A 21,842-nucleotide genomic window follows, 5' to 3' on the forward strand; every position below is an offset into this window, starting at 1 on the left:
AATACCTTCCCCTTGCGTAACCGACTCCCTTACCCTTTCTCTTTGGTCGCGAGACCATGTCTTTCCAGGTTTCTCTGAGCGTTTCCTTTCCCTATCTTGGGATAAATAACGCGCAGTGGCGGCTCTGTGTTGTTTTTGTTTCAGCCCGCTGGTTGTTTTTCGCGGATGCGACAACCTCGATACCTGGTTACGTCAAAATCCACTCCTTTTAATCTTTGTCAATAAGCACAACAAAACCTAATGCTTACGTAATAAGTCGCTATCAAGAACAAACGATATAATATGATGGAATTGAAAAACCTAAGCATGAAATCACTATGAATTTAAATGCAAAAGTGAGTGAGTGTGTGTGTGTGTGTGTGTGTGTGTGTGTGTGTGTGTGTGAGAGAGAGAGAGAGAGAGAGAGAGAGAGAGAAAGAGATATGACACCGAGATTTATAGTGCTTTGGCGTTCGTCCTCATTTTTCCTAAGTGCATTCTTCAATGGTTTCCCACTGGAACCTGCATAGTTCATTGTTATTTGATAAACATTTCCAAGAGTTCACACAATCACCAATCCACAATATAGTTGAGAAAAGAAATATCCTAATTTGGATCTTGACTAATATATAACACACTTGTCAAACTCTTCCATGTAATCTTTACTCGAATATGTTTCTTGAATCTTCCAATAACAACAATTTTTCTCCAAGCCTTTGTGTGTGTAGATATCAACCCCTTGATCCTACCGATTCCTTGAACAATGAAATTATCCAAAGATATGAGAAGAACTTTGCCTTATATGTAGCCTTCCACACAGTCATTACTAAGGCAATTATGGTGAGAAGAACATACTTCTTTTCAATGGAATTTATCACCACCATTGACAATCCCTCAATCTTATTAACAACTTGAAAAACTCAACAAGATCTCCAAGAACGGATAATTTTAAGTACACGCCTACTTCAATCAATTATAGAACTCTCGTTATCAAGATCTAAACTCAATTGAAGTTGAAGATGCAAGAATTTCATAGCAAGACTTTGAAGACTCAAAATAGAGGAAATTGATCTTTCACTCAATCACACTGAAAATTATGTTTAGAATGATATATGATATGTTAATAAATGAGACTAAAAGCTTTTATATGTGCTTGATATTAAGCACACAAAATGGTTTTAAAAGTCAGTTATATTCAGATAAAGAGTAATTTGTGATTTGATTCAAATGAGCAAGTGTAGTGGAATAAAAGAAATAATTGATTTTTGAAAAACTTCCAGTTTTTTCGAATCAGGAAATGGGTGATTCAAATCAAATCCCACGTGATTTGAATCATGTGTAAAAGTTAATTCGAATCAAATGCCACAGAATTGACAGTGAATTTTTTTAAAAAGAGATTGATTTGAATCATGCACAAATATTGATTCGAATCAAATCAAACATAATCTGTCACCAGGAAAATGATTCGGATCAAGTGCAAATTTTGATTCAAATTAAATGAGTGTGTTCATCTTGTGTCCAATTTGATCGGGATCAAATATTCAGTGTAAAACTAAATGATTCGAATCAATCTTGTAAAATCTTAAATTTTCAAAAGGACTTTGAGGTTTTACTTTTGAATCAAACTTTAACCAAAACACATAATGATTTTACTCCACTAACATGTGATATTGATCAAAGAACGTCATGATCAAGATCAAATCTAACCAAAGTTTTATGCGTGCTAAAAATGAGAGAATCCTAGCTAGAGATTAATGAGAAATTAGATATGTCTTATTCATGATATTTCAATGCATTTAGGACATTGAATACCACTTGCAGCCCATTTACCCTCATCTTGAGTTCTCCCTTTTCAACATCTATCAAATTTATTCATGTCGCAAGGAATGTTCTTCCCAAGAGAAAAAGGGTGTCTTTAATGGCGCTAAAATTCATGATTATAAAATCAGTTGGAAATACAAACTTGTCAACCCTTACTAGCACGTCTTCAATATTTCCTTGAGGGCAGCAAATGCTTCAGTCTTCCAATTGAAGTGTACTAATTATTGGCCTTGCAGCTCCAATGCCCATTTTCTTGAAGATGGATAGGGGCATGAGATTAATATTTGCTCCAAGATCACATAGTGCCCTGCCACAAAAGGAATCTCCTATGTTGCAAGGTATGGTAAAATTTCCTGTATCTTTCAACTTGGGTGGTAGCTTTCCTCGAACAATTTGACTACATTCTTGGGTTAAAGCTACAGTAACAAATTCTCCCACTCTTTTTATATTTTTCAACATAAATTTCATGAACTTAGAGTAATTTGGCATTTGTTGAGTTGCTTCAATTAGAGGTATGTTGATTTGAAGCTTATTTTGTTGTTATGACCTTTGGGGGAAAAGGTGGCGGTGACATTTCTTCCACAAATCTAGGTGTTGTGCTGATTTTTGGTGTATCAGGAGACAATCTTGTTGTAGATGTTGTGGCTGAAGTCTTCAAATTGGGTTGCATAGCTTGCAGACCCTGTGTTATTTCTTTAATCGAAGGAGTTATTGTTGTACGCGTTGAAATTTCTTCTTCTAATGTGTCAGAAGTCTTCAAATCCTCCATTGGTTGTTTAGCAGTTTTTTGACTTGATCCTTCATACTCCTTACAAATCCTTAATGATATGACTTTGCATGTTTCAATGATCTTAGTACTAGAATTAGATGTCGGGGTTTGAGTAAAACTTGGGAGTGCTCTCATAGGTCTTGAACTGGGTGCATAAGCAATCTGTCCAACTTGGTTTTCCAAAAAGTTTATGATTACCCCTTGAGCTTGAAACTGATTCTTTTTTTTTCTTGTATAAAGGACTTCAAAATATTCTCTAGTTGGTTGTTTCCTTGTGTAGCCACTCCATTATTTGGTGTAGAAAAACCAGGGGGAATTTTTATGCTTTAGGCTTTAGTTGATTTTAGGTGTTACTCCATGAGAAGTTTGGATGATTACGTTATCCATGATTCTATGTGTTAGTATATGGTTGTTGTATTTGTTGTTGCCCATATAATTCACAGAAATATGATTTACTGAACATTCTTCAAACAAGTGAGATCCCTCATAATAAACACAAGCAAATGCATTGGCATCAATTACTACTTTGACTGTCTAAATTGGCATGTCAGAACATGTTCTTCGTCATTTTATGTATTTTGACCACTTGAGAAGCTACGGATGTGGTCTATGTGACTTCATGGACGCCAACTAGCTTCTTCAGAACAACTATAGTAGTTGCTCTAGTAGATGTCCAATGGTAGGTGCTGGCATCAATGCTCTCAATCAATTTATATCATTCTTCATAGGACTTAAACAATAATGCCCCCGCCAGAAGATGCATCTAACATTTTTCTTGATGATGGTACCAATCCATTGTAACATGTTTCCAACTGAATATAGATCGGGATCCCATGGTGTAGACATTGCCTTAATATTTCCTTGAATATTTCCCAAACATCAAACAAAGTGAAGTGATTTTATTTCTCATTTTTGCATTCTTGATAGGAGGAAATTACTTAGCTAAAAAAATTTCAACCAAGGCATCATGTGGCAATGGAATTCGGCTCTAAGGAATCAAGTTGGCTTTTTGCTCTATCCCTTAAAGAATATGGAAATAACCTAATACTAAAATAATCATCAGTAATCCTATGGATCTTGAAATTACTTGTAACCTCCAAAAATTTCCTCAACTGTAGATGTGAATCTTCAGTGGTAACTCCTGAGTATTTTCAAATAGCTTGTAGCATTTAGAATATCATAAGCTTGATCTCAAACTGTGACATTATGATATTTGGTCATATGATGCCTGTGTTTATGGAATTGAGATCAAAAACAACATAATCTTTAATGTTTCTTTCACTATCATTGGCAATGCCAATAATGTCATTTTCTTTCATGACTCTTACTTGTTCTAGTTGTGGTTCTTCAAAGTGTTATTCAAAGGGTTCAAACAAATAACCAGGAAGATGGTTTCCTAGTAAGTGAGCAGTAGCTTGAAATCTCCTTAGAAATATGAATGTTCTCTCAATTCTAGTGTCTCCTCTGTATACTAGGGGTCAACAACCTGCGCATGCAGTAACCACGCACTTGTCATATCACTAAAAGGCAAAAAACATCAAAAGCTTAAATATACTCTTTACAAAATCTTTAGAGAATCAAAGTGTTATTGACACACTCTCCAACAATAGTTCCAAAAATTTGTTGTGTTATTTATATGTGCAAGTATACACAATCAAATAGTAGCAAGTGATGTAAAATTAAGAGTATCGATTCCACATAGATTTTAATAGCTTAAGTTGATTCTGAATGCAACCCTAGTGAATAGCCATGAGCAAAAGATAACAATAACATTCGGTTGCCATATATTTAATTTGAGTAGTAATATATAAGAGTAAAGAAGTGAAATCAATAGTGAGAGACATGTTAGAAAATAATCCATTTAATGAGTTCTATATCTTGTTTGTGTCTGATGAGATGTGTCGTGACAAATGAGGAAGAAAGTGATCTAGTGGTGTATGTTTACAACATCAAAGCATATGTTTTATGTTAGGGGAACAAATATATAGGTCTCACAATAACATTAAAGCATTTCTTATATAACTTATTATTTCTCCTATAGTTGTAGTCATTTATGTCTAAACTGACTAATCTAGTAAATATGCCTCTTCTATTATTTTCAACTATATTTACCATAAAAATGACTAGTTAAAATATCTCTCAATCATTAACCAGTTGACTCCTAAAGATTTGCTTGTCATCTGCATTGATACTGATATGGCATTCTAAATAGTGATTTGTTCACTAGATGTCATAATCTTAGTGAACACATTTGAGTTTTCAAAACTTGCATGATCATGACATTACAATTATCATTCTTAAAATGGGCATTTTACACACGAGCATTCATTTGACATCAAAGAAGCTTAAATAGTGGGAAGGTTGATCAAATCCCTGATATCCCATAGCTCTGATCTCTTCAAGAGATATTCAATTTGGGGCAACCACGTCAAGATTCTACAAATCTCTCTGAATCAGTCGGATAGGGGCAAAGTTACTTCAAAACTCACATTGGGGCAAGCCACCCCAAGAGCCTGAGAAGTCAATCACTCTTTAAGATGGTTAATCCAGAAGATTCAGTTTCATGACGCTGAGGCAGACTGGTTTTAGATATTCAAATGATGAGACTACTCCACAACTCGTAACTGGGGCAGTTGGTGAAGATATTCAGTACATCGGGGCAGAGGCAGGCTACGCAGGTATAAGCTCTCCATGTTTCAGATCAAGTCTAGAGGTGTAACAACAATTTTCAGCTTGAAGTGGGTGTCGGAGAGTCATGTCTTGTCGGTGTAAGCCCTAGAGGCCAATACTTTTGGTACTTGTATCGAATTATTTATTAATAATAAAAGGCTTTTTCTTTATTACGGTTGTTTAATAAAGTCCCTAGAATAGCTAGTCCGTTTAATGCATCAAGTGTGACTTGATCATGAGACCACATTAAACATAAGGACATTATTCTTAAAGTATCCGTAGTCGAGCTTTATTGTGAAGTGGGATAACATTAAAGCATTGAGACTATTATGTTTGTAGACTGATGATCACATCTCATGGATCATGGATAAAGAGTTATCAAGTCTTAAACATAGGTATGAATATTAAGAGTAATATTTATACCGGATTGACCCGCTATGAGAATACTATATAGAAAGTTATGCAAAGTGTCATAAGTTATTCTCATGGTGATAATAGTGTATACCACTCTTCGACCTGAAACCACTATAGACCCTAGATGTAGAGTCGAGTGCTTTGTTGCTAATCCAACGTTGTCCGTAACTGGATGACCATAAAGACAGTTGATGGGTACTCCACAAAGCATGTTGAGGGACATGAGTGTCCTAGATGGAATTTGCTCATCCTGCGTAACAGGATAAATGTCTATGGGCCCAATATTGAACTGGACAAGGATGACACGGTCTATACCTTGTGTTCAATATAGACATAAGGGCAAAGGGGTAATTATACACATAATTATTATCACAGGAGGTTTTGTCAGATCACATGACATTTTCGTGTCTTGGGTAGCAGTGATGTGTTGCTAGATACCGCTCACTGTTTATTATGTTAAATGCGTGATTTAATATAATTGCCAACGTCGCGAAAACCTACAGGGTCACACACAAAGGACGGATTGATGAGAGATAGAGTAACTAAGGAACATCGTAAGGTACGGTGTACTTAAGTAGAATACGAAGTATGGTAAGGTACCAAATACTTAAGTGATTTTGGCATATTATGAGATATGGGCAAAATGCACTTAAGTGGGCTTTTTGGCTTGAAGCCCACACAAGTGGTTCTATAAATAGAACTCTTGTGCAGAAGAAATGTATGGGATACAACACAACTGAAGATTTGGAATTTCGTATCTCTCTTTCTCTCACTCAAAGTCTTCATTCATAACAGCTAGCACTGCGATTGAAGGAATCCGTTCGTGTGGATTGAGTAGAGACGTTGCCATCGTTCAACGTTCGTGATCGCCCCGTGGATTTGTATCCAAGGTTTTGATCGTTCCAAGAGATCTGCACCAAAGGTTTGAATCGCTACAAGAGGTAACGATTCTATCATTAATCATGCCCATTCGTAAGGATCACTAAATGAAAAAAAAAAAATTCCGCTGCGCCTTGGATGGCAATTCTCCTTCATGTCTGGATGACCATATCCTAGCCCAAAATTTCCACCTCCCTCTATTAGAGCATCTGGCTTAACCATCGCATAAATCATCATCATGTATAAATCACGTCGCTTCACTCATACATATCATTCATCTAGCATAGCATGAGGTCGTGTGTGCAAATCATAGAAATCAAAGCCCAGTATTTTATTGGCATCTCCAAATTCCAAACTTGCCTGGTACCTTTTAAAACCAGCTTGTTTGACACTTCTTCCAAAATCCAACTCGCTTGGCACCTTTTTAAGCCTAGTTCACTTGGTATTTTTTCCAACCTTTAGGGTTGATGATCCTTTTTCCAACCTTTAGGGTTGAGGAACCTTTTTTCAATCTTCAGGATTGATAAAAAAAAATTCGACCTTTAGGGTTGATAACCTTTGTTTCCAACCTTCGTGGTTGTTGAATCCTTTTTCCGACCTTTAAGGTTGATGACCTTTGCTTCCAACCTTAGCGGTTGATGAATCTTTTTCCGACCTTTAGGGTTGATGACCTTTGTTTCCAACCTTTGTTTCCAACCTTCGCGGTTGATGAATATTTTTCCGACATTTAGGGTTGATGATCTTTGTTTCCCACCTTCGTGGTTGTTGAATCCTTTTTCCAACTTTCGTGGGCGGTGAACTTTTTTATCTATGTGATTGACGAACCTTTTTTCCAACCTATAAGGTTGATGACCTTCCCTTTTTCAAACCTCTATGTTTGGTTTTGTTTCCAGTGACTGACGATTCATTTTTTTGAAATCCCTTTATTGCAAGGGTATTCTGAGGATTTATGGACTCTCTAATTGGCATACACGGCCTCATGTTTCATGAAATAATAAAGCATACATTTCAGCATGCATATCATGATCTTCACTAATATCCCCATAACACATCAAAAAATCATCAACAGATGAACCTGTAAAAGTCAATTTGACATCCCTACATCCCATATAACCGTCCTCAACGGGCAAATTTTTGGATACTTCGGTATTTAATCTACTCATACCTCGAATAGCCGAAAAGCTCTCGTAATTCGACCATTCAAGTTTAAGCTGATTAAATATGGACAGTTGTCGTACCGTAAAATTTACCCTACTTTTAATTTTATCTGACTTACTGCTACATGCCTATGCTTACATAATCATTCATTCATTCTCATGTTCATACCATGTAGTTATCTAGGTCAATGAGTTCATCCGCATTTTTGCGCTAATTGCTTTATCAATCCACCTGTATCATTGTCATCCATCAACACCATTTGAAATAAAAATCAAAATTTGACTTAGTTGACTTTTATCACGGACTCATGTGCAATCGATTCAAAATTCATTTGCACTTTTGCGTCATTTGGCATTTTTTCAAAAGATAACCGAACTCATATGTCGATTTTAAAATAGGTAAATAAAGCAAATTACCTTTCTTTTTGTTTTAGTGTTTAATTCAAATATTTATTCTTACATGGTTTCTATACTAATTGTCCAACACATCTTGTGCCCACTCATAGAAAAAGTCAAGGATCATGGTCATTATCGCTATGTATACATGATATGTATGTATGACAAAAGTATTTTCCTTTCAAAAAAAAAGAAGATGCATCATGTAGTAACACGCATCTATAGTTGGTTTGATATATAGCAGGTAGACAATATGGCAACATCTCGCGGTAGTAACACAGAAAAGTGGCAATCAACTTTTTTTCAGAAAGACGTTTAGCTTGGAGAAGCGCTTGCCGTTGTTTAGCTTTTCATTCCGTGGCTTTGTGTCTTAGTTTAGGTTTGGGCTCAGGCCCAAACAGATTGTTCCAACCCCCATCTGTTTTGGATTACCCCCTCTGTGCAATGATTCGATGCATGGGCCTACACCCCTTGTTTCATTCTTTAAGGCCTAAACCCGTTGTTTGTTCAGTTCTTATTATATACTTGTTACTAATTAAGGGCATTATAGTTGCATTAGGGTTTAGCTTAGAATTAATTAAACTTAGGGTTTTCAATTAGACTTTTAAGTTTATAGAATATTAAGTCCTAATTATATTAGGAATTAAGGATTAATTGATTATTTATTAGGTCATAATTAGGATTAATTAATTTTTCTAGAATTTCGCTTAGGCAAATCAGATTCTTTGATTAGAGTTTCGGGATAAAATAGAAATTTAGGTTGATTTGATGACTTAGATCTTTATGGAATTTTTAGATCAAATCATTAGAACCACTTCCTAATTATCAAATTCGTAGTACAGTGACCATTTTTTCCCTTAAGGCTTATAATCTTGATGTTTAATGCATGTTCCCCTAGTTTACGGCTTTAGTTAAAATTGTCTAATCCTATTTAGTCGATTCATTTAATAGTATATATTATTGTATATAATCTAACTGTTATTGTAATCCCATCGATTAGTGTTGACCAAAGGTCGCTTTGGTCAACCAAATCCTTTGTAATCGTGATGTAAGCCCCTAGCCTAATTCAAGTGACCAAAAGACCCTTCGTCACTTGATATGGCAAGTCCATTTCGCCCAAGCTGTTGTGGATACGTTGGATCTCAAGACCTCAAGACCTCAAGATTCAAGTGCAAGATCAAGACATCAAGTCAATATCAAATCAAGCATAGCTAGCAAAGTGGATTACATTCTCAAGCACAACAAAGGTGTCAACACTTGGTAAACACGATTCAAATTGTACGAAACGAGCCTTAAGCAATAGGAAATGATGAGACAGAGTCTCTCCTATCCTCTTCTAGAGCGACTTTGCGTATGGGGCGTAGGCCCCAAATATTCAAAGCATTCTCCCTTATTCATAGACTTTAGTGCAACTCGAATTGAATAAACTACCAAGTCTTCTCCATGCAAGGCAACATCAACACAAGGATCAACCATGAAGATTCTTCACCAACAACTTGTCAGTTAAGAGAAGTATCATGCGCAACGAGCCTTAAGTAATAGGGAATGACGAGACGGAGTCTCTCCTATCCTCGTCTAGAGCGACTTTGCGTATGGGGCGTAGGCCCCAAATATTCAAAGCGTTCGTCCTTATTCATAGACTTTAGTGTGATTCCTATCAATCGACTGTCAAGTCTCTCAATTCATCTATCCTTTCTAATCACTTCAATGCTAATCATTCAATCATATTCTTTTGCCTTCAATCATCCTTGTTTTCAGCCCTAGTGGGTTGAACTATGAAAGCTCTGATTTCCTTATTGCACTATAAGGATACGTAGGCAGGAGAATCCAGTTTCTTCGCGAGCTATCTTATTTATCAATCATTCAACTCTCCTTCAGTGTTAGACTCTCCTCCTGGATGTTCATGCATTTCTTGGGATTGTTATCTAAGGGTCACATACCCATTTCTCAATCAATAGCTTCAGGCATTGCCTATCAGTTCAGACTATGGCTTACTTTGTTGCTTTCCCTCAAGGTGCAGACCTTAGCAACCTCCTTTAGCCCATGGAGTTCAGACTCTGGCTTTATCCTTCACCTTAAGGTGCAGACCTTGGTGACTTCTTTTAGCCCATGGAGTTCAAACTCTGGCTTTGTTTCTTGCCCTCAAGGTGCATACCTTGGCAAACCCCTTTAGCCCATGGAGTTCAGACTCTGGCTTTATCATTTGCCTATAAGATATAGATCTTGGCATCCTCTCCCTATTGAGTTCAGATTTTAGCTATCCTGATTTTGTCTATACAGTTCAGACTTTGACATACTATCCTGCCTTATAGTTCAGACATTGGCATTCATTTATCCAGCCATTGGAGTTCAGACTCTGACTACCTCTTGCATTGAACATACAATTCATACTTTGGAACCATACTCTTTCGCCCTGATGGAGTTCAGACTCTGGCGTTCAAATCAATTCATTTTCCTTATAGTTCAGAATACAGTATGCTTAAACACCTTTCCCATGGAGTTCAGACTCTGACAGCCTTTGACAATGACTCCAAGTTCAACCCTTGACATTATATCTCCTTTGTCCCTTTGAATTCATATTCTGGGAATCCATTCCTTACCTTGTATTTAGTTCAGACTGTGGCATTCATATATCTTGCCCTATGGAGTTCAAACTCTGGCTATATCTCAGTTGTTCTTGTGGTTGATTACCATCATTGGTTAGTACCACATCCTTGCTTGTTAAGCAATATACCTTGCCTCTGGGCAATCCTATCGAATCTCTCTTTGCTTTCAGCCGTAGTAGGTTGAACTACGATTGCTCTGATTTTCTCATTGCACGATGAGATTACGTAGGCACGAGGGTTTGAATCCTCCGCGAGCATACTTATTTATGATTCCTGCCTTAGGGCATTCTCCGTTCATCTCCATGATGCATTCATAATCTACCTTCATTCACCTCACGTGATATACCAGTTATCTTTGAGCCAAATACACTACCTCTTTGTGTTCCATCTTGTATCCCTTTGTGAATCAAGAGTTGTTTGGCTTGTACCTAAACACTTAATTCAATCTTTTTTGGTTGTTCCAATACAGTGATACTACGTTGTAGGCCATCACTTGTTGGTTCGTACTAGTTTACTCTTGGGTTCACGTTTCCACCCTTGTTGGAGTTCAAATCACATTATTCTTTGGTTCAAACCATACTTTTATCACACTTCTTTTCACCTCCCACCTCTAATTCCTTGAACTACAAAGCTATGAATTCCTCAATGCACTATGAGGATACGTAGGCATGAGGGCCTCAATCATCACCGAGCACTTTATCTATTTCTTTTTCTTTTTCCCCTCATTCTTTTGCGAGTAATCTTTTGATATAAAACATATTACAGCGAGAGAAATCAAAACGGTTCCCATGGAGTACCATGGATGTTCAGGGTGTTAATACCTTCCTCTTGCATAACCGACTTTCTTACCCAGCATATCTCTTTCCCCCGGATTTTATCGATGTTTTCCCTTCCCTTTGGGGATAAATAAAGTTCGATGGTGACTCTGTTGTATGTTCGAGCGTGCAATACGTTCGAGTATATTTCCGCTAGCTTCACATATCAGTATGCAGGGGATAACACATCCTGAGGCACACTTGTTGCACAGACAGACAGATAACGCGTAAACTTCAGCACCATGAAGCTTTTGTAGGTTTTGTCTTATAGTGCTTGTTCTTATCCATTCAGTTTTCCATCTCAGCTAGTGCGTCCAACTTCAAACTCATGCCATATATGCTCTAGTGTTGAGATTATTCACTCTTTAAAGCTTCTTCTAGCTCTAAGGCTTGCTGGGAAATGAGGGTGGATTGGAAGTGTCTTCTTGTCGTGCCATAACTTATCACCAGAGTAGCCCTTCACAAGTAACACACACATAAAACTCACAAAAGAGAGCTCCTAGTGTGCTCCATGCTAATTAAGCTAAAAACAGCAAAACATGCATGAATTGGCCTAATAAAGCTTGATAACATAAAATAAAATCAAGTAGTAAAGGCTTAAATATCTCACAAATAGTGAGTTATCACATGTTTAGCACTGAAGTTAAATACAAGAGCCTTGCTCAAGCAACTGCATATTTTCTTTGGCTTCAGACCTCCTCCGAGAGTTATGTGTTTCCACCAAAGCTCTAGTCATCCTGTGTGACAATCAATATGCAGCCACGCTTGCTCACAACCTTATCATGCATTACAGGACCAAACACATGGAAATTGACCTATTTTTTGTCAGGGAAAAAGTTATGGCCAATAAGCTTAATGTCACTTACAACTAATTGCTACTATAAATAGAACCAGTTGCATTTATATGTAACTAACTTTTCATTCTACCAAATTCACTTACAACTGAAAATGAGAAGTGTGACTACCTATTCTAATAAACCTTGACTACCACTCCTATCATAAACTTATCTACAATCCCACCCTCAACATCTACACTTATACCAAGCCTACCATCACCCATACCAAACTCACACTCTCATACACACACAACTCATTCTCAATTTGCTGTTAATCTCGCTTCAACAGTAGCTTGTCACCAGACATCGTACCATCCACATCTTCTCTTTCTGTCCCTAGCAGCATAATACATATGTTAACTATTAACCATGTCAATACACATTTTATGCAAACAAGACTACAAATGGCATTTCTCGTTCCTAAACTTCATCAAGCAATTTCCCTAACTAACATTGAACCCAAAACAACAAAACAGGCCATAAAAGATCAAATGTGGTTGGCTGCCATGAAATTTGAGTTCTCTTCTCTTTAGAGAAATAACACCTTGTCACTTGTGCCACATCCTCCCAACAAAAAATCTATTGGTTGTAAGTGGGTGTTCCGTGTCAAGGAAAATACAAATAGCACTACAAACATATATAAAACGAGATTAGTTGCTAAAAGGTATCATTAATCATGGTTTTGACTTTCATAAAACTTTTTCTCCTTTCATTAAACCAATGACCATTACACTTATTCTTATAATTTCTTTCATAAATAAGGGGATCATTCATTAGTTAGATATTAATAATGCTTTTCTAAATGGCATTTTGGATGACAAAGTTTTCATAGACCAACCTCCTGGGTTTTTTAATTGTAACTCTAATTTGATATGATATCTTAACAAAGCTCTTAAGCAATGGTTTGAAAGATTAAGAGAACCTTAATTGACTTTAGCTTTGTGCTCAGCAAGTGTGATTCATTCCATTTCATATTTATCTTCAAAGGCTCTATTATGTATATTTTGGTGTATGTTAATGATATCATCCTTACATGTGACTCACCATAATTATTAAATGTTATCACCACTAAGCTTCATAATATTTTTGCCCTCAAACAGCTTGGAGCACTTGCCTATTATCTAGGAATTGAGGTAAAATCTCAAGCTGGTGGCTCTCTTTTACTATGTCAATCCAAATATATTTGTGACTTACTGCACAAAACAAATATGGATGAAGCTAACCCTGTCTCTACTCCAATGACCTATACTATTAAACTCACCAAAACTAGTTGTCATTTCATGATCCCACCCTTTATATTTGTTAGTGTTCTTCAGTATGCTACCATGACTAAGCATGAGTTGAATTTTCCTGTCAACAAAGTATATGCCAATTCATAACCCGGACATTCATTGACATGTCGTCAAGCACATACTTAGGTATTTGATTGGCACTCAACACTTTGATCTACACATCTATCCTGAAAATTTTATCTCATACTCCATCATTTATTCCCTTACCTCTACGTTTTTTACTAAAATATCTTCATATAAATAATTTATTAAAATTTAAAAAATATTAATAAATTAACTAGCGAAACTCTTTTGCAAAGTCTTTTGTTACACAAAATAAAAGTTAAAAAATGTTTAAAATATGACTACCGAAACTCTTTTACAAAGTCTTTCGATACACAAAATAAAAGTTAATGTTAAAAATTAACTACCATAACTTTTTTACAAAGTCTTCCGGTACGCAAAATAAAAGTTAAAAAATTGACTAGCAGAACTCTTTTTCAAAGTCTTTTGGTACGCAAAATAAAAGTTAAAAAATATTTAAAAAATTGACTACTAGAACTCTTTTGCAAAGTCTTCTAGTACACAAAATAAAAGTTAAAAATATTTAAAAACTGACTACCGGAACTATTTTGTAAAGTCTTCCGATACACAAAATAAAAGTTAATGTTAAAAACTGACTACGGAACTCTTTTGCAAAGTCTTCCGATACGCAAAATAAAAGTTAAAAAAATATTTAAAAAATTGACTACCAGAACTCTTTTACAAAGTCTTCCATTACATAAAATAAAAGTTAAAAAATATTGACTTAATGCATCATTTAGTCCCTTAACTTTATAAGTTTCGCTTTAGTCCCCGGACTAAAAAATGTTACATAGTGACCACTTAACTTCACTTCTGTTAAACTATTTGATCTTTTATGTTAGTTTCTATTGGAAAAACATCAAAAGATGTCATGCTGGATTATTTATATCTGATGTAGAATTTATTTATTTTAATATTGTTGTAAGAGGGGAGTTGGCTCTCTTCCCTCTTCTTCACGTGTAACTCTATCCTCTCTCATCAAAACCAACGCCTTTTTCTATCCACTTATTTCCAAGTGCTCAACAACACATCCCCCGCCTCAACTAACTCCATTTCTATCTTTCTTCTTCCACTCACCTGTTATAACTATTAAACATCATTGATCCCATAAAAAAAACCATCCAACATATTACCACTGTACCATTTTATCACCTTATAACGCTACACCACAATCCGGCCACCACCATCCCACATATGAAATTCGGCCACCACTTTGTCACCTTACAACACTAGCCTCATCGTCGATGGCATTCCGACCACCACCATCCCACATACGAAATCCTCTTTCCACCATAGCTTCAACCACCATACACCCTCACGTGTAAACCACCGCGGTTTTACCTCCGGCCACCTCTACCTAGAGAACCACGCTTATACACATCTAAACCTCAGATCCTCCATGAAGGGTGGGAGTGTAGTGGATCGGAGAAGAGGTTTGTGGCAGATATGTGATGCATTGGGATCAGACCCGCTATTTTGTTGAGAAATTTTTTGAGAGATTCAGTAAGAAAGCGAATTTGTTTGTAGTTAGAAGTGGAAATTTTAGAGCATAACTGTAAACGGTAAACAACAACACTAATTTGAAATTTGATTAATTAGCTTAGGTGTGAGGAAATTTTTAGGAAAATCACTTCATAGTACACACTTTTGAACAATGTTGAATGTTCAGGAAAATTTTGTTTTGTTGTGTTATCTGTTGCTAGTTTCTTTCTCTGCTCCAAAACAAAGCAATATAGGACAACATTAACCTAAAATAAAATGGAACCGAGTTGAAGTTAAATGATACTAACTTGGAGCACTGTTTGCACAGATGAAAGATGGTGATTTAACCGTAATTTGGAGAAGAAAAAGGAACATGGTGGAAGATGGAAGAATAGGAAGCCAAGAACTAATGGAAGATGGATGAATAGTGAAAAACAAAGAAGGAATATGAACAGCACCAGCACCTGAGTGTTCACAATACTGTTTTACATACTTGACATGTCATCTTAGCCATAGTTAACGTTTTTTCCCTTAAACTAACGGAAAGGGCCAAAAAAATTAACGGAAGAGAAGTTAAAGGTCTATTACGTAACGTTTTTTAGTCAGGGATCAAAGCGAAACTTTGCTTAAAGTTAAGGGACCTAGGGACTAATTATGCCAAAAGTATTTGAAAACAGACTATCGAAACTCTTTTACAAAGTCTTCTGGTACACAAAAATAAAAATTAATATTAAAAACTGACTACCGAGACTCTTTTGCAAAGTCTTTAGGTATACAAAATAAAAGTAAAAAAATATTTAAAAAATTGGCTACCGAATTTTTTTTTAAAATTTTCCAAAACACAATAAAAATTTAAATAATAAAATGATAAATTAGTTAAATATAGATAAGTATAAAGTTGATATTTTTTTATAAAATGTAGTGAGGTAAATTTTCATCTATCCTGCCTCTGATCTCAAGTGTCAACCTTTACATGATTATTGTGATCTTGAATGGGCAGTTGATTCAGATGAAAATCGTTCCACCTCATATGCTGCAATTTTCTATGGTCCTAATCTTTCTCTCTTGGTGGTCTAAAAATCAGACTGTGATGGCTTCCTCCAACGTGTAATTTACTTTGACAACCAGAGCACAGTTGTCTTGACAAACAATCCAGTACTTCATGCTCGTACCGAACACAAGGAGATTGATCTCTTCTTCTTTCAAGAAAAAGTTATGAACAAACAACTCATTGTTTTCCATATTTCTGGTGTAAGAGTAATAAATAATTAGTCATCTGTTTTAACTTTCATGTAAAAAGCCTGAACTGTCTTAAGAGTTATGTTAACCCCTTGTTGACTGAATGATAGCAATCCTATGAATGAAAACAGAATACAGTTGAATATTCTGAGATGAGAAATTCACTCTCATTCACCATTATTTCTAAAACTCCTTTCACATGAAAGTATTACAAGTATCTTTATTAAGATTAAAAAAATAATAATAATAACCCTCTATTTAAATTCAGCTCTTAATGTAGTAGCACTAACTAGGATCATGTTTGAACGTTGAAGTGTAAACAAGTCTCTTAACATCTCTATTATCGTGACCATCTTTTAACCTCTTCATCAAGCCTGGCTTATATCCTTAGCAGCAAATATTGCAATACATGAACGCTTATGTGCTAATTTTACAACACATGGCCTCTCACTAAATTAATATTCCACAATTAGTATTGTGATTTCAAAAATAAAAAAGGCCCTCAATGCCAGTACTACCATGAATGAATACTCCTAAATTCCCTAATAATTTATCGCACAGTTAACAATTCCAAGAAACAAAATTTTAAACCTGACAAGCCAAACAAAATTATAGCAAGAAACATCAGTTTTGACTCGACTGTGAGCACAATAAAGTAAAAACCATTGTCACAAGCAAAGTTATAAATCGGGTATAATACCATCACAAGGTACGAAAACCAATAATATTGTACTCCCCCTTCCCTATTTTTTCTCTCCTCCTTTATCCCTAAATCACAATTGGTACACACTACTCGGTTCCAGATTCCAGTTGGGTTATTTAATCATGGCAGCAAGTTGACCACCAGTCATCTGTCTATAAGCCAATAATCAATGCTTACATGAAATCCTCCTCCACTTCCTGGAATGATTTGCTTCCTGATGCAATATCTTTGTTGGATGTCATATTTTCTGAGACCATCAAACCCTTGTAGCTCCTAAGCTCCGATTGTTTCTCCTTTTCGAGTCTATCCATTTCCTCGCGGCGTTTCTGCACACACAGCAGAAACAAGTGATTTGATTTTAGTAATTGTTCCAAAAAAAAAGAGCAATTGAACTAGAAAGAGAATATGCTAAGATGTCACACCACAAAGATATTTCATTTTTAGCAGGCAAAGAACTGAATCTTAGGCTGGATCCTAAAATTCTTTAACAAAACTCACAAACATAACATCCTCAAGGACAAGATGCAGGTGACTCAAAGAACTCAAGTAGTGCATTAGGACAAAGGAAAATATATAAGTTATAATTTATACAACTACGCCCCTGAAGAAATTGCAACATGGTAGTTACAAAGACAGCATTAAAAACACAAACAATCATTCACCAATTTGGTTCGAAGCACAACCATTGGTCAAGTTCTAGTACAGAGTTTGTACAATATGTTGAGTTTGACTATGATGCTGTTAGTGTAAAATAGTTTTAAACTTGCATCAACTAATATGGAGCTCACTTTTTTAAAATTAATCACTTTCTAGGATTTTCTATCCGTTTGTTTCAGCTTTTGGAAATAACCAGAATGAAAAACAAATCTGAAATCAGATTATAATGTAAAACTAGTTTTAGCAGCTTTTGAGAAATATCGGACTTTAATGTGGGATAGAAGAGAGAGAATCATAAAAAACTATATGTAAGATATGACAATAAACAAATACATTAGTTTAGGCTTTGTATAAAACCTCTAAAATAATCACACCATCCTAGGTAATATAATGTAAAAAATCACTTTTATAACTTAAAACAAACTGACTCAAGATAACATGTCATCTCATGAGTTTAAATATGTTACAATATCATGAGGTGTTAAACTTATTTCAAGATGTATGTGTCAATGCATTGTTGGATACCTGGATGTGAGTGTTCAAACTATTAGCAATGACAATGCATTAAAAGTAAATTATACTAATAGAATCTGTTCTGTTCTGCATGTCATACTGTGCTTAGTTAGATACTTTGATTATGCATGAATTTGATAGAAAGAAAGAAACAGTGCTCACTTTTTCCCTCAGTTGATGTTTTCTCTCGGCTCTTTCAGCTGCATTAACTGCTTCCCGCTCAGCTACAGCACACATATCCACATACATATTAAGATCAGACGAGTCTAATCAAATTGGTAAGCATATTGTACATTAGACACCACGATGACTAAATGGCTACTACTGGCTAGATATGATAATAGACAAAAATAGTCCACAGTTGCCTCCTCGTCCATAAAGTTTTAATCATAAATGTTTTAAAGAAAAACATAAAGGCAGAGCAAAGTAAAGCAAACTTATCGGTCACCTTTCAAATCAGGTTTTCTTTCCACCTTCGTCTTGTTTAGCCTGTTGACAATCTCATTTATCTTCTTCTCCACTCTCACAGTTCGCACCTGAGAGGCACAGAACCCAGATGATGATAGTCTAAAAATAGAAGTTCAATCATTCATACATCCACCCACAAAGGGATGGCAAAATGGGTCAGACCCAGCGGACATGCCTGTTTTGCCCGCACTTTTTTGCAGGGCGGACCAAGGTGTTAGGCCCACACCTTCTAATGTGACCGCACCACCCCGTTTTTTTGCAGGCACGGGCATCAACATAAATTTATGAATGTTAATGCATAAAAAGTGCAGTGCCCGTGGGCCCAGTCCGCCCCGCTCGCATTTTTTGCGGGGTGGGGTAAGGTTTTAGGCCCACACCTTCAACTATGCTCGCGCCCGCCCATTTTTTGCGGGCCAAAACGGGGCAGGCATACCCGTTTGCCACCCCTACAACAATAAAAAAGGGTAAAGCACAAAGAACTGAAAAATAAACAGAAAATGATTCAAGTGTAAAAACACACCATTTTCCCATTGTGAAAACCAACTTGACCAACATCCATCGAAGCAGTTTTCTTTAAATTGGACCAGGGAGTGTAAACAACATCAACGTTGTTTACTTTATTCCCTGCCATGAATAAAGGAAAAAAAAAGGTAATCACTAACAGAACAGAGTGAGGATTTGGAAGGAATTGCATGTACTAATGAAATAATAATTAGTCTTATGTATTGTGAAACCTAGTATGAGAACTAGGCCAAGTTTGAACTAGCTTCCAGTTCATAAGAACTTCTCAACTAAATTTTTAAAAATGAATTTATAGGTCTTCACTTAAGAAAAAAGTGTTATAGGCTTCAAAAGTGTTCAGGGAGAAGTTAAATGAGAAAGCTTCGGAAACAAATTATGATAGAAAAACTAGTATCAAGATATACAAGATGCTATGTTCAAAAACTGGTAGTTTGTGTAAGATTGTTTAAATTTTTCTCTTTTGACAAGTCTAGCAAAAAAATTTATCCAAACGCTCTTAGTGTTTCTGATTTCCAGTTATAAATGCAACTGAGGAAAGTTCAATAAGATCAAGGTGAAGCACTACACCTACACTTGAAAAGGATACATAAATTTGACTCTTACATCAACTAAACTGATAAACCAGAGGAATAAATAATCATAATATTTAACCTTGAATTGAATTTGCTTTGACAAGTTGAGCACAATCTTCCAATAAACCTTCGCTCATGTCATCAATAGTCTGACCTTTGTGCAGCCTGACATAAACATGGGCTGAAGACATCTTGTCAACATGGAACCTACAGAAGACAGATTTAAACATTAATTAAGGAAGGGTCTCGCTAACAAGTACCCTAAGGGCATTGTTTAAGGAAACCATAAAAGGAAGTTTTATCCTGTAAATACAAATCAAACACTTATTAAAATAATAGTAAATACATCACTTTCTATGCAAAAGTTAACTATTTTGGTTCCTCAAACAATACCCTGAGGGCACTTGTTAGCTTTTCCATTACAGAAAAGCCCAAGAAGCAAAATAACAACAGCAAGAATAATAGTAACATGCCAATCCAGCTTTACAACCAACCATAAAATCAAATCAGAATATAATTCAGACACAAATTTAAACAATGAGATTTATAAATGTGTCAGACGACATGTATCATCCTGAGAGAGAAAGCCTAATCTATATCAGAAAACAGGGAATAGAATAAATACAACAACAACAACCAAGTCTTATCCCACTAAGTAGGGTAGGCTACATAGATCAACTTCCCCCTTAATGCTATATCCATGACAATGAGATAATAACTCATTCTAAATTGAAAATATCTTGTTTTTTGTGCCACAAATAAACATGGTAATGCTATGATAGCAGAACAATTGAACTACAAATAAACCTAACTACGAGCAACAAAAACATCACCAGAGTGATAAATCCAATCCCAATATCCTGATTTCAAAAAACACACCGTGAATTTCCAAAAAATTAACAGATTTTAATCTTAAAATCATACAGGAATCAAACTAAGGTCAAACTAGTATTTCCTTCATGATACATGGAATTTCTGGAAACGAATAAGATATTCACCAAATTGGGGAAATGAGAGATTGAAATTAGGGTTTACCATATGTCTTCGATGAAACCGTATTTGATGAGCTCTTCATTCTCGAACTTGTCAAGGCCCATGAAGATGGTGAAATCGCCAGCTTCTGGGCGTGCTTTGAAGTAGAACACCATTGAGTTTGCTTAGGTTTCACGCACGTGAAGGAGGCGATGGAGAGGAGAGAGAGGGAGTTAGGGTTCTGAGTTTGGGATTTCAATTCCAATTTGGGGAATCGCTGCATAAAACATAATCACGCGCAAGTTTCCGTTTCGTCTTTTTTCGAATGTCAAACACGCTTTGGGGTCTATTTGTAAATACCATATTTTATTGGGAACTTTTTAGGTTATAAATATTTAGCCTAACATACCAACAAGAAATCTACCTAACCCCACGTATTTTCATAATATCAAAAATATTCTCTTAATTTTTTTTATTAATTGTATTTTGTAAAATTTTCTTAGTCACAAAAAAATTCGGTAGGTTATACAAAAATCTAGTATAGAAATTTATCGAATTAATTGAAATATGCCATGCATATTAAAAGATTTATTAGATATTTCAAAATTATATATGTCGGATATTTTTTCACACTCCCTTAAAAATTAAATAGTGTTATTTTGAACATTTATGATTGTGATTGCATCGTCCGTTTTGTGTTGTTCAAAATAATTTAAAACTTGCATAAATATGTCTCATATGTTGTTAATAAAAAACACCTCACAATATCTCCATCAAGACTAATTGACAAGCGCAAATTTTTGGGGCATTCTAGTGTTCAATAATCTTCCACCTCCAGACCACGAATGGCGTACATACCATTCTAACTCTCTCGGTTCAAGAATATTGAACAGGGGCAGCTGTCATACCCCAAAATTTGCCCATTAATCTTGCAAAACATTTCTCGGAGCACTCCGACTTATTCTGCAAGGCACTGATCTTAAAGGAACAAAAGCCCAGCTCACAACAGGCCCAATC

General features: G+C 35.7%; 1 protein-coding gene across 1 annotated transcript; it reads right to left on the reverse strand.

Moving 5' to 3' along the window:
- Positions 1-17,027: 17,027 nt before the first annotated feature.
- Positions 17,028-21,161, reverse strand: LOC127084913 (uncharacterized). Its single transcript, XM_051025436.1, has 6 exons — positions 20,889-21,161; positions 19,933-20,060; positions 19,280-19,383; positions 18,740-18,827; positions 18,454-18,515; positions 17,028-17,447 (listed from the first exon to the last, which is right to left on the reverse strand). Exons 1-6 carry the CDS (start codon positions 20,999-21,001, stop codon positions 17,295-17,297), a joined length of 648 nt encoding a protein of 215 aa, XP_050881393.1. The 5' UTR covers positions 21,002-21,161; the 3' UTR covers positions 17,028-17,294.
- Positions 21,162-21,842: the final 681 nt, after the last annotated feature.

The sequence above is a fragment of the Lathyrus oleraceus genome, chromosome 5 (genome assembly GCF_024323335.1).
Source record: "Lathyrus oleraceus cultivar Zhongwan6 chromosome 5, CAAS_Psat_ZW6_1.0, whole genome shotgun sequence".
NCBI lineage: Eukaryota > Viridiplantae > Streptophyta > Magnoliopsida > Fabales > Fabaceae > Lathyrus > Lathyrus oleraceus.

What these genes read in the sequence shown, in the direction of transcription:
- LOC127084913 (XM_051025436.1), bottom strand. Translation starts at nt 21,001, where the DNA reads ATGGTGTTCTACTTCAAAGCACGCCCAGAAGCTGGCGATTTCACCATC. An exon ending in CAAAGCAAATTCAATTCAAG is followed by an intron (nt 19,384 to 19,932) that starts GTTAAATATTAT and finishes TATTCATGGCAG; the next exon opens with GGAATAAAGTAAACAACGTT. An exon ending in AACATCAACTGAGGGAAAAA is followed by an intron (nt 17,448 to 18,453) that starts GTGAGCACTGTT and finishes CTGTGTGTGCAG; the next exon opens with AAACGCCGCGAGGAAATGGA.